The 13,872-nt window shown below is 42.3% G+C and overlaps 1 protein-coding gene across 1 annotated transcript; it reads left to right on the top strand.

Annotated features, from left to right (window-relative positions):
- The first annotated feature begins 6,419 nt into the window (after nt 1–6,419).
- On the top strand, nt 6,420–8,298 carry LOC115676907 (cysteine desulfurase, mitochondrial). Its single transcript, XM_030599943.2, has one exon. It carries the CDS (start codon nt 6,523–6,525, stop codon nt 7,906–7,908), a length of 1,386 nt encoding a protein of 461 aa, XP_030455803.1. The 5' UTR covers nt 6,420–6,522; the 3' UTR covers nt 7,909–8,298.
- The last annotated feature ends 5,574 nt before the right edge of the window (nt 8,299–13,872 follow it).

Genomic DNA, 13,872 nt, shown 5'->3' with positions numbered 1-13,872 from the left:
TGATATGATAACAGAATTATTATGGTTGTGATGGTTATTATAGGACATGGGTGTCTATCAAAACGGTGGAATAATACTTCATTGCAACAATCGGAGTGCTTATCCAAATAGCACATGATGATGTTTTTCATGAGTGCACTAAGCATATTAAAATAGATTTGCATTTCATAAGTTCTCACGTGCTTCAAGGCACCGTTCGTCTCATCTCCATTTCATTGGTTAATCAAATTGCTGTTGTATTCACTAATGTTCATTCACCCAGCGTTTTCGCGATTTTTTCTCTAAACTCCAGTTGACTTCTTCCATGTCACCTTGAGTCTATGGGGATGTTATAAATATATTACATAATTCTGTGTATCTTTTAGATCGCAATTTCTTTATTCTAATTGATTGTAATTTTTATTGTAATATTCTGTTACTATAGTTAGCCTTCTGTAAAGCCTATAAATAGGCTCCTGTATAATTCATTATGAAGATTGGAAAAATTTAATAACTTTATCTTCCGTTTAATTCAAAACAGCTGGGATGGTGTGATATCGATTGAATAAGTAAATGAATGCTGAATTACTATGGATGGGCAACTCCACAAAGACCCAAATGGATTCCGGGATATTTGCTTTCACTTTCAGATCCGAAGTGGAAAAGAATCGTGTGCTTGAAACTGGATCAGGTCTCTTACAAATCATCTTTTATTGCTTAAACAATTGGGAGCCTAAACACCACGTCATTGTTATGAGTTCACTACCTGTGCATTCTTGGTTCAAACTCATGGCCTCCCGTATGAATGGTTTTCGAGAGAAGTAGTTTGTAGAGCAGCGAAGAAAAGTGGTACACTTTCAGAGGTCAGGATAGATGCAAAAGGACTTGCCCCTTATAAATAGGGAGGGCAAGTGTTATGGTAGATTTATCAGCTCCTCTGAAGTCTAGAGCTATAACCAGTAATGAAGGAAAGAAGCATTGGTTGAATTTTGAATATAGAAGGCTGCCTCATTTTCGCTATTCATGTGGAAAAATGGACACTATGCAAATGCTGTGAAGTAGCCTTTTGATGAAAGCTAGAATTTCCCACTGAAATGAGGGCATTTCTGGACAGTGGCTTAGAGTAGGTGTGCATGAATGCAGTCCATTTGGAAATCTTTATTGACAAGAAGGTTGATGAATGTCTAGAAGATGAAATCATTCTTGTGAAAATAATGCAAATTTGTACCCTTGGAGAAAGGGACAGTAGCCCAGTCAGGATGCAGAGCAATGAACAGGAAGGAAGGGAAAAAGAAGTGACCGGAGAAAATAACGCCGTCTCACGGAAAACAAAAATATATGGCTGACGACACCCTTCTACCATTCCCCGCTCCAGCTCAAAATAAGGAATCCTATTCCCCTGCTCCTAAGCCGCAAGTAGAGGGAGCTCAGAAGAAAAAGACAAAGGTTTAAAATCCCTCAGTCAGCAAAAAATTAAGGAGATACAGTCCTTATGGCCCTCGGGTGTACAGTCCTAGTGCACTTGATGAAACTCAACTTTTTGAAATACCAGTTCATGTTGTGGAAGAATCGAATGAATGGGCTTTGGTGGTTAGCCTAATAAGCCACTAGGTTACAGATGAAAATTTCATGTTGGAGTTGCAAGGGTTAGGCACACCTCTACAGTTCGAGCATCAATGACTATTGTGGCTCAAGAAAGGCCCAATGTGTTATTTCTAATGGAGATAAAAAATTAAGAACCAGTGCTGCAACATTTGTAGCAACGTCTGCGGTTTAAGAGCTGTTTTTCCGGTGAGTACCGCAGGGGGCCTTGTAGTTTTATGGAATGAGGAAATATCATTAACGATTGAGGCTGCCCTTAAGGAATTTATTAATCTGGTGTGTGAAGTTGAAGAGAGTAAGCAACAAATGCGAATTGCATTTATTCATGCACCAAATGTGTTGAGGAAAGACTGCAGCTTTGGGACAAGTTGCACAGAATTAGCCTTTTACATCATCTCTCCTGGGATTGTCTAGGGAGTTTCGATGAAATTCTCTATCATGCGAAGAAAGTGGGGAAACATACGATTGAACCTGTAGACTCAATGCCTTTTCAAGAATTCCTAAATGCTTGTTCTCTGATGGATTTGGATTGTAGGAGAAGTGTGTTTACATAGGCAAACAATCGAGAGGGCGATGCTTATGTTAAAAAAAGCTTAGAGAAGATATTGAACAATATTGACTAGAGAGTGATTTTCCCTAATGCTGAAGCATTAGAAAATGAGATCTAAAACCAACAGGCTGAAATAGGGAGGGCAAAAGTATCAAATACTTCCATTAAACAAGGATACAAAGGCGACAAATACAAGGGCAAAAGTATCAAATACTACAGATGGTGAATGAACCCGTGATCCTAGCCCGCTGAAGCAAATGGCAGTTGATTTTTTCGGGAAATTATACTGTCCAGTGGGTTTGCAACTTCCAGCCATTGCTTGACCACTTCTTCCATTTGGTTATGGAGGAAATGAACCAAGTCTTAACGGCTGGTGTGACTATCAAGGAGGTAAAAGAGGTAGCTTTTCAATTGCGATCCACAAAAGTACCAAGGCCATATAGGTTAAATGGACAAGTTAATCAACATCGCCGGGAAGATACTTAGCAAGATGTTTCCAATGAAGTGAAGAATTTTTTCAAGCACTAGGTAAATGAATCCATGCTTAAGCAGAACATTCATTTCTCTCGTTCCAAAAGTCCCCAACCCAAAAAAACTGGATCAATTTCGCCCAATCAGCTTGTGCAACTTTGTTTACAAGATCGTACCTAAAGTCGTGGTCAATCACCTCATACCTTGGTTGCCTGATATGATTGCAATAAAAAAAGGTACTTTTGCAAGTGGAAGACAAATTCAAGAGAACATTTTGAATTTGTAGGAGGTGCTATATCAACTAAGAGTTCGCAAGAGGAGGAAAAAATTTCCGGTGCTTAAACTTGATGCTAAGTGGGTTTTTTTGGAAGCTTAACTGTTAAAGATTATTTTAGTGAGAAATGGGTTTGGGACGGTCTATTTTAGTGTCAAATTAATGGAAAGCCATTCTCATACTTTCAACCCTTGAGAGGCATTTGATAAGGTGATCGAGTATCTCTTTATCCTGATTACTAATGTTTAGTCTTTTTTATGGAGAAAGCAATAGACCAATGTTAAAGGGATAAATTTGAGTAGATTCTGTCCAAGTTTATCACATCTCTTTTATACGAATGATTATATTTTATTCCTTGATGGAAAGACAAGCGAATGTCAGAATTCGGCATCAGTCCTAAATTAATATAGTTTTTGCATCTGGTCAAGCAATCAACCTGTGCAAATTCGGGGTTTAATGTAGCATTAATTGTTCATAGAACTTGAGAAGGAATATGGCTTGCGAGATGAGAGTCCCCAAGATTGAGAAGACAAGCAAAAACTTGGGTATTGCGTTAGGCGAGGATGTGTCAAAAAGGAAAATATATGCTTGGATATATGCGAGGGTGAACATCAAATAAGAAGGGTGTAAAGAAAACAATCATGTCAAAAGCAAGGATGAAAATTCTAGTAAAGCTGTGATGCAGGCCTTGCCACGGTATGTAATGTCCATTTTTAAAGTCAAAGTCCACTTGTCAGGCTATTGAACAGAAAATTGCATCTCTTTGGCGGGAGGAACGAGTGATATAAAACCTGAACTGCTCTAGAAGATATGGGATGCGCTAAAACTTAGGAAGGAAAACGGTGAGATTCGATTTAGGGATTTGATCCCCTATAATAGGCCAATCTTGGAAAAGCAAGCGTGACCAATGACATGAATTCCATCGTCACTATAGAGTCAGTTACCGAAAGGAATTTATTTCTCTCATTGTCATCTTTGGCATGCAGGGACGGAATCTGGTCCATCATGGGGCTGGTAAAGCTTAATTTTGGGCAAAGAAGCAATTTCTCATTCTGTTTTGTGGTTAGTAGGAAATGGTGAAAAAAAGTACAAAAGAGAATGAGTGGCTTCAAAGAGGAGTGATTGGGCGCGGGCCAGCAACCTAAAGAGAGCCACAGAAAGTTGTTGACTTTATTATTAAGGATGGTGCTAACTGGGATGAACATATTCACCTGTTTGATGAGCAGATAGTGAATGAAATCCTTACAGTTCCCATAGTGACTCATTTTTCAGATGATAAATTGGTGAGGATTGGTACCAAATCTCCTGAGGTTTTGCCTTTTCTAACTCCTTGCAACATAACATATCGCACGTGTTTTGACAGTTTATATTTTCTAGTAATTTCGTGTTCGTTAGAAGATTCTTCTCGAAAAGTTATATTGAATTCGAATAATGATTCCTCAAAAAAGCTGCATGAGCAATGAGATATTCTCCCTTGAAGTTTTGTGCTCATCAAACTCCTTTCAACAGGAGAAATAACGTGTTCTTATAATTCGATTTCTACTGCTTTCTAGTAATTTCGTGTTTGCAAGGGATTCTTGTCGAAAAGTTATGCGGAATATTGAAAAGGTCGCTCAAAAATGATACCTGAGCGATGAGAGAATTTTATGCACTGAAGGGTAAACACAACTTGGAGAGAAATTGATAAACCAAGTCATGGCTTGGCTTCATCCTCTAACCAGACACCGCGAGCCTTACATAATATAGTATGGTAGACGAAAACCATCGCAAAATCAGGTTTTTCTTGGGGGGGTGTGCGCTGGAACGCATTACCAACAAAAGACAACCTTTTCAGGAGGAAAATTATACATGAGCCTCCACTGTTCTCTATGTCAGCAACCCATAGAAACCATCGAACATGTCTTCCTCCTTTGTCCCAGGACGAAGCTTGTTTGGTCATATCCAACCTTCAAATCAAAATATCAAGTCAAGGGTTAGCTCGTATCAACAAGTGGCTGTTAAATTATAAGAGCACCTATGTAAATCAATGTCATGAAATGGATCTCAAAAGACAAGAAGAAATCTTCGCAGAACAGACACTTACCTTGGATTTTGCAACCACCCAAAAAATGGTGTGCTGAAAATCAGCATTGATGGTTCCTTTGTCGAAGGACTAACCGAAGGAACCAACCCAATGTATTTGTCACGACAACTCTGGGCGTTTAGTCCATGGTTTGCTCGACTTGTGCAGTTAGCTTCAGCTGCTCAGGCAGAAACCCTCGCTCTTCTGGAAACTCCAGAGTACCTCACTTCACGAAAGAGAGAGAGTCTTCTTGAGTCAGATTGTTTTAATCTTAGAAGCACACACTTACAAGCTCAGATCAGCCAAGGTGGGAAGTCAAAAGTGCTTGGCGAAGAAAGCCGTGTGATCTGTTGTTGCAATTTTCAGATATCTAGTTGGCCCTGCCACCTAGGGGATAGGATACATTTTCGTTTTCCTCCGATCCGAGAGCTTCTTGTCTAAGAGAGTCCAACAAAGTAACAAACTGGGTTGCTAAAGCACGGAGAAAAAGGCCTTACCACAAAATTGGGTAATCTATCCCCCGCAAGCCTTATGGGATTTGTTATGTTTAACAATATCTTTCGTGTATTCTCAACTTTTGCCTTAATGAACGAAAGAAACTCATTTCCGACAAAAAGAAGAGGATGAAATATTGCGGTGACAGCTGAACACTTGCGATTTACCAAAAGTAGTGACACAACTGCAAGAACAAGGCATAACTGGAGAGATCAAGTTATCTGAGGGCCTGCTCCTTCCATGGTGAATCCAGCCAAATAAGCCACCGAAACAAGCATGCCGCTTGTTATGGACACACCCCCTCGGAAGATTTTCCAAGGCGGATTTCACCCTAAACTTCATAACACTTTATTTTGCTTCAAGCAATAGGCCTTCCTCGTATTTCTTCAAATTGGTCGAACACTAGCATTCAAGTATTGTCGGAGAGCCTTTAGCTTCTTCTCTACTCTCGACTGATGCAAAAGAATGACCAACCATGCACGATTATAATGTCAGCTAACTTCGCGATCGACCATTTTCTTATCCAAAGTTTCCTTCATTCGAAGCCTCTAGTTGAGAGTACTATTTCAAGTATCGCCGTAAATTGGATGTGTCTGACCTAAACATAACTCGGTAAAAGTCTTAAAAGTATTGTAAGGATTTTTCTTCTTAATCTACAGTTAAGAAACTCATTTCTTTCAAGTCACTATCTTGGGTAAATCCCATATATATTATTTTGAAGATGTCAAAATAATCGAATGCTACGAAATGCGTGCATTATTTGCGTAGAATCAGCTCCTTCTTCTTTTTCGGTTTTTTGGACGATTGTAGAACCGGTTTGAAGACGGCCCTTTGTGTCGTTATCACAAAAAAAAAAAAGAAAAATGAAGCAAAGTACGGGTGGGGCATCTGGATGGCTCCGGAGGTCGACACGCCGCGCCGATCATGCCGAGCCGATCGCGACTCTTCTTCTCGAGTCGGCAAAAAATCGCCCCTTCTCCTTATCCTCTATCTCTCTCTCTCTCTCTCTCTCTACTCCAGCAAAGTCGCAGAACAAAAACCTAAAATTCTCTCTCTTTCTCTCTCTCTCTCTCTAAACCCCAAAAACCGATGGCCTCCAAGCTCCTCGCCTCCGCCGCCCTCCGCCGATCGTCGCCGGCGGCGGCCGCCCCTCCCCTCCTCCTCCGCCGCCTCCTCTCCACCGCCTCCGCCGCCGCCGCCGCCGCCGCCGCCGAGCCCTACGAGGAGGCGTCCTCCGGCGTCGTCATGAAGGGCGTCCGGATCTCCGGCCGCCCCCTGTACCTCGACATGCAGGCCACCTCCCCCGTGGACCCCCGCGTCCTCGACGCGATGCTCCCCTTCTACCTCCACCGCTACGGCAACCCCCACTCCCGCACCCACCTCTACGGCTGGGAGTCCGACCTCGCCGTCGAGTCCGCCCGCTCCCAGGTCGCCTCCCTCGTCGGCGCCTCCCCCAAGGAGATCGTCTTCACCTCCGGCGCCACCGAGTCCAACAACGTCTCCGTCAAGGGCGTCATGCACTTCTACCGCGACAAGAAGCGCCACGTCGTCACCACCCAGACCGAGCACAAGTGCGTCCTCGATTCCTGCCGCCACCTCCAGCAGGAGGGCTTCGACGTCACCTACCTCCCCGTCGGCCCCGATGGGATCGTCGACTTGGAGCGCCTGCGCTCCGCGATCCGCCCCGACACGGGGCTCGTCTCGGTCATGGCGGTGAACAACGAGATTGGGGTCATACAGCCCATGGAGGAGATTGGGAGGATTTGCAAGGAGTTCAATGTTCCCTTCCATACTGATGCTGCTCAGGCTCTGGGGAAGATCCCTATTGACGTTGAGAAGTGGAATGTGAGCTTGATGTCCTTGAGCGGGCACAAGATTTACGGCCCCAAAGGCATTGGGGCTCTGTACATGAGGAGGCGGCCCCGGATAAGGGTCGAGCCGCAGATGAATGGTGGTGGTCAGGAGCGGGGGATCCGGAGCGGGACTGTCCCGACCCCGCTCGTGGTCGGGATGGGCGCGGCGTGCGAGCTGGCTATGAAGGAAATGGAGTACGACCACGGGAGGATCAGCGCTCTGCAGGAGCGGCTGCTTAATGGGATTAGGGAGAAAATCGATGGGGTCGTGGTTAATGGGAGCATGGAGAGGCGGTATGCCGGTAATTTGAACTTGTCCTTCGCGTACGTTGAAGGGGAGAGCTTGTTGATGGGGCTGAAGGAGGTCGCGGTGTCAAGTGGCAGCGCCTGCACGAGCGCGAGCTTGGAGCCGTCGTACGTGTTGAGGGCATTGGGTGTGGACGAGGACATGGCTCATACCTCAATTCGATATGGAATCGGGAGGTTTACTACAGAGGAAGAGATCGATAGGGCGGTCGAGCTTACAGTGCAGCAGGTGGTGAAGCTGAGGGAGATGAGCCCGCTTTATGAAATGGTCAAGGAAGGAGTCGACATCAAGAGCATACAGTGGGCACAACATTGATTGGATGGATGAAACCAGTTGCTGTTTTTTGTGTACACAAGAATGGAGACCTAACAGGTGATGAAAGATGAAGAAATTGGAGTCCTGACACGAAGATTGGCCCTTGAGCTGGAGCTGAGATTATAGTAAAGAGGTGTAAGAACTCCGCACAGATTTTTTGGTTTTTTACCTGAATATGTTAATGGCGAATCGCGTTTTCTTAGTATCTGGGGTCAAAGTATTGAAGTACCTAGTATCTTCTGTATATTGGCTGGTGTTTCTTGTAGGATAAATTGGTTCAACTAATAAACTGGCTATACATGAGGGCATTGTAATTTGTGATAGTTTGAGCTTGATGTTCAATATGCACTTTGGTAATGGAGAATGCGACAGAGCACCTCATCACAGTAATCATTTTTTGCGTATTAAGAGGGGTATTGCTTATAAGAACTGAACATGTAACAGATTCCGATGTTGCTCGCTTAGTTTCCTCTCGAGTGGCCTCCATCAATTACTCTCATCACAATTCAATTTAGGCATCAATGGTCGAAGATTGTCACATATATGTGAGATGAAATAAATCCTTGTTCTGTGTACATGGCTCATGAACTGTGAAAGCTCCAATGGGAGACTGATTCTCTCACCTGGATTTCAACACAAGATTATTACTGACTGCTCTTTCAATTACAATCATCTTGCATACTAAACAAGAGGCCTCATGTACCTTCTGCCTCTGGATCACTTCCTAATAGCTCATGCATTCATCAACATGATTGACCTAGATATATGGCTGTGATACGTATTACTGCGGGATTAATGAACTGCATCCTAGCGTTTATTATGGAGCCACAAGCTATGGAAACACACACCTACTTGACCCTGCGGTCGGTTCATCATTGGCTACATTGCCAATTTGCACCGTCTTTCTCGAGGCATCGCACTCTGTCAACTGTTCCAACTGTTCCAACGGCCAAAAGAAATTCATAGTCATCAGTGTTGGCAAGTTTATGTTTGGGGACATAAGGCTAGCGGTAACCTGTTGTCCTACTTGACTAGCATTCCAGGTGTTAAATACTCTTCCAAGCAGTCCCAAGCAATCAATCTTTGGGATCAATCCACTCTTCCATTTTTTGTCTTTCTCCATGCCCACGATTTGATTTTAGTGCCAGTCTCTACCGCTACATCGTCCAGATTCATGTAAAAAAGAAACACTAATAGAACTGGAAACAAGAGATGCCACCTCGTCACTTGCCATGTTTAGCCCAATATATTGAAGGTGCTTAACATCCACTCAGAATGTCAAACGATAAAAAACCTTTCAGCTTATATAGAAGAGCTCACTGCCAGCAAGTGCCAAACCCCACAGGTCCTATACTTGCACTTGAAATAGATGGAACCGCATCACAATCCACTTCCTGAACAAATGATCATGGAGAAAGTGTCTGAGACCAGCGAACAAGGAAGCTGCAATTGACACAGAATCAGACACGAAGAGATGGGCTCTGCCAAGGTCGGTCCATTCTTTTTCATGACGTTGGCATGCCTGCGATACTTTAGATTGATCTGTTAGCAAATAGCAATCATTTGTTTCTGGAACAGGGGAAACATAATTTCACAATTTGAGGGACAACCTATGAGCATGTTAGAAAGAATTAAGTGTGGTTGTGGCAATTTCCGTATTATTTGAAACTTATTTATAGCATCCATGCTGAGGCCACAATAGCTATTGCTTGCCAGTTGAACACTGAATATTTGGTAAATGATTGATGAATCATTAGGACAATATAATCCGTTTTATATACCGTTCTCCTATGAATTGGTTTAATACTTCATTAAGTTGATCAGTCGTATGTTTAGCCTTTCTACATAGCTCGTTCCTTCTTTTTGGCATGAGATTGGGACACCATGGTCATGTTCGTTTCCTACTGTCAAGTTAGAGGGGATATTGCACGGGCATTAATGTATATGGCTGTCTGCTAGGGGTTTCATCAGTTAGGTGGAGGCCCTGATCTTCACTTCTCTGATTCTCCAAGCATTGGTAGGCTGAACTAATTGACTGCATCTGCAACTCATAGACCTGCATATTCTTTCTCTGATGTTTTGGAACAATAACTGTGACTGATATTTTCACCCGCGACATGAGAACTCTTAGATTTTTCTGTCCCCGTCTCTCGTTCAAGTCTGTACATACTCTGTCATGTTTAGCTTAATGTAAGCTTTCTTGTGAAAGACTCTTAAAACCCCACTAACTCCCATCAACATACATGCTTCTATGTTTCCTCCCCTTAATCTTCCGCTTTCTTTTTTCCAGTCAGTACTAAATTCGGTCATGCTTTATAGGGTAGGACGGCACTGACATTGTAGACATTTGATTCCTTTTACTCTTGAAAATGAGAAAATAAAAATGTCAACCGGGACCTTTCTAAATTATTAATTATCTAAATGCTTGCATTTGAGGTGTAGGATTCATTTGGGATAAATCTCTGTATGTAAATACGATGCCGAAGTTTGAGTAACAAAATCCACCTCGCTGGTATGTGGGCTTAGTACCATAGGAGAATAATGGGTCCGTTTTCTGTGGGCTTGTCTTATTCCTATTCAGTAATGTTTGAGCTTTAGCATTTCTGGAACGATTCTTGGACGGGAAAGTCAAACGGGACTTATGGTGGTCTGTCACAATTGATCCTCTTCATATGTCTCAGTGGAGTTTGCTGATATCAACATTGGGGTGGATTCCCTTCGTCTTTTTTCATATGAGGTATATGTATCTAGTTATCTCATAAGCCTAAATGGAGTAAGATAATCTTTGATGACAGTTGCTGTTTTATTCCTAGTTCGGTCTGATCATTGATGCTCTTCTTGTCTGTCCTATCCTCCTCTCCATGGCAACCAGTTTGATTCGCTGGCAGTATAAACATCACATTCTAAGTTCTTATTCTTCATGTTTATATCATTGCCTTTCTTCTCTTCCGGTTCCCCATTTTCAACTGGGAATTCGGATATTGCACTTTCTCAGGTTGTCTGAATTTAGCTTGTGGAACATGTCCTGTTGTCTGCCACTGACTTAATGCAAAGAAAAAGGAGATGGGACTGCTTTGTACACTGCTGAGATGGAATAAACTCGATCCACCTTGAAGGGAAGAGAAGCTGAGAATGACCTGATATACGAATTTTATCAGCATAAAATAAATCCTTTTGTTGATCATCCAAAGTATGCTGATCTGATATGGAAGCAAAACTTGGGCTTGAATCTTGTCACTGTCAACCAGAATAAAAAATTATGGCTAGTCCACATTACATGAACAGATGAACAAACGAACAATATGATTTGTTCTATAAGGCTGGATTTCTGTGTGTTGTCACGTCAAAAGGGCCACACCACACGGACTTTGTATTCTGGTGCATGGTTTCCTGTACCGCTTTTTTAAAGCGCGTTTGGCAACCGGCCAAATAATAATTATTTCTACTTTTTTATTTTCAGAGTCAGTTTTGGAACAGAAATTCATTTGATAAATTTTTTGTTCCCGAGCACAAATTTGCAAAAATTTGTTCCTAAAATCGGTTTTAGAACAGAATCAAGAAGCAAAAAAAAGTTGCTTCTTAATTCTGGGAACAAGAATCAGAAATGGAAATTTTTTTTTTCCTTTTTCCTCCTCTTGGTTTTTTTCTTCTTCTACAGGCCGGTCGCCGGTCATAGGCCAGGGCCGGAGAGAGCGTCGCGGCCCTCGCCTGATCTGGCGTGGGTGGCCCTCACCGCCGCCCTCGTCGGATCTGGCGAGGGCGACCCTCGTTGCCACCCTCGCCCAGGCTGCCGAGGGCGGCCCTTGCCCAGATCGCTAGCTGCCCTCGCCGAATCTGGCGAGGGTGACCCTCGTAGCCTCCTTCACTAGATCCACCGAGGGCGGCCCTCGTTGGATGCGGCGAGGGCGGCGGTGATGGCGAGCGGCGGCGGTGAGGTCCAACCCCCACCCTCGCCGGCCTAGCCTGTGGTCGGTCACCAGCGCTTGCGACCTGGCCATGTCCAAGGAAAGGGAAGGGGGAAAAAAAAAAGAGAAATAAATATTAAAAAATTTAAAATATTATTAATAAAAAGAAATTTTGTGCAGTTACCAAACACATTTATATTCTTTTTCTATTTTAAGAATATAAATTTTGGGCAGTTACCAAATGCCTTTAAATGCTTAGAAATTGTTCTCGGGTACGGAATCAAAAAGAATTTCTGAGTAGAATCAGTTTCCGAGAGCAGAATGGTTGCCAAACGCACCCTTAGGTGCTTCTGGCATCAGTTTTTGTTGAGAGGAAGCCGATGCGCTAGACACAACCCATACCTAGGGCGAAGGGGAATAGTACAAAAAAAAGTCATAAAAATATTGGATCGGTAACAATTGAGTCATAAACCTTCTAGTTGGACCAATTTAGTTCTAAAATTTTTCACATTGGTACTAATTCAGTCCATCTAACCAATTTAGGCCGGAAATTGTTGACGCAGACGCCAATCGTCCTAAATGTCATGATCGTCATTGATGTGGACAATTTAAATAGTATTTAAATAAATTTTTATTTTTTTTTTTTTGTTTTTTGTTTTCTTTATTTTTATTATTATTCTTTATTTTTATTGAGGGCCGGCAACGGTCGCCGCCACTTCCAATGAAAACCCTCAGGCAATCCGATGACGAAGGAGACAATCACACACCAAGCTATGAGAGAGCGAGAGTATTTGTACAGGCCAAATGCTTGAGTTGACATATTCCTTTCATTTCTTCTCCTCCTTTTCTTTCTTGTCTGCGAACACTCGTATGTTCCTTTTTCATCATTATACATTATAAGAGATGCATTACAAAGGATGAAAGAACTCTTCTCGAAAAGCTAGCTTGTCCGGAGAGGAAACTCAACCCACTATAAGCCTCAAAATATCTTTTTAGTTGCCCGATGTGAGATTTTGCCCGCATCATCTTCCCCCTCTTTAGGATTCCGCGACCTCGCAGAACAGTCCCGAGCAATCTTGAGGATGTAGCCTCGAGTTACCACCAAGGGACCCAGCCCCAAGGTTTAAGTGTCAAAAGGTGGGCTTTCAAGGAGTGGCTTTGATACCAAAGATGATGCGTGAGCGTGATTGGGAAGGTATTTTAAGTGATAATAGGATTTTTTATGGTAATGATCATCATTAAGGCAAAGGGACGCACCGCGCGTCAGTGATAAATATTAGGATAGATGAAGTTCATCTCAACGCCTACAGAAATAGCACCAGGTAAGAATAAAAGACTTCGGTGTAGGAGTAGTTCACTACCAAGGCCTAAAAGAAATCCACCGGTCAATAATAAAAGATTTCTTAGTTTACCCTCAAAGAACTGGATAAAGAACCAGGATAGAAATTCGCTCACTTGAGGAAAATCTCTTATATTAATCAAATTCAAGTCTTGTATGCGTATTGTCGTGACCTACCCTCGGGTGAATCACCTATGGTTTGACTAATAGATTACTAAGCTTACATCTTATTATGGCTCTCCCAAGTCCATATCAATTCGCAACTTATGTTCAATTTCAACATGCAATATAATTTTACTTTTGAGTCGCCACTAATCAGTTATTGGTGGGTTGATTAGAAACCCAAGTAAAGTGTCGGAGCACGCTTTACTTCCACAAATAAGAGATTATGGATATTGAGACTTGATTATGTTATATTAAACTCAAGCGTTTCGGTACATTTTGTCTTTTATTTCCAAAAAATATTTTGCAAGCAACTATTTTTTTGGTCAGAATCTTGCAAGCAAGTTAGATTAATATTAAACATATCCATTAACATGCAAAGGGATAATCATGCGGGTGTGTAATTAATTAAAATAACACTCAATAATCAAAAGCAATAAATAAAATGCTAGAATAGGGACCTCATTGCAAGCAAAGCATATCAATTAATTTCCCGAATATCTGAAACTTATTTACCTGAACATGCTATGCCTAGCCAAACATGATTTCTACGAACTA

Source organism: Syzygium oleosum, unplaced genomic scaffold (assembly GCF_021117445.2).
Source record: "Syzygium oleosum isolate NSW1041296 unplaced genomic scaffold, Sole_v2.1 Sole_v2.35, whole genome shotgun sequence".
Lineage (NCBI taxonomy): Eukaryota > Viridiplantae > Streptophyta > Magnoliopsida > Myrtales > Myrtaceae > Syzygium > Syzygium oleosum.
The sequence above is the reverse complement of the archived record's forward strand: the minus strand, read 5'-3'. Positions and strand labels throughout refer to the sequence as shown.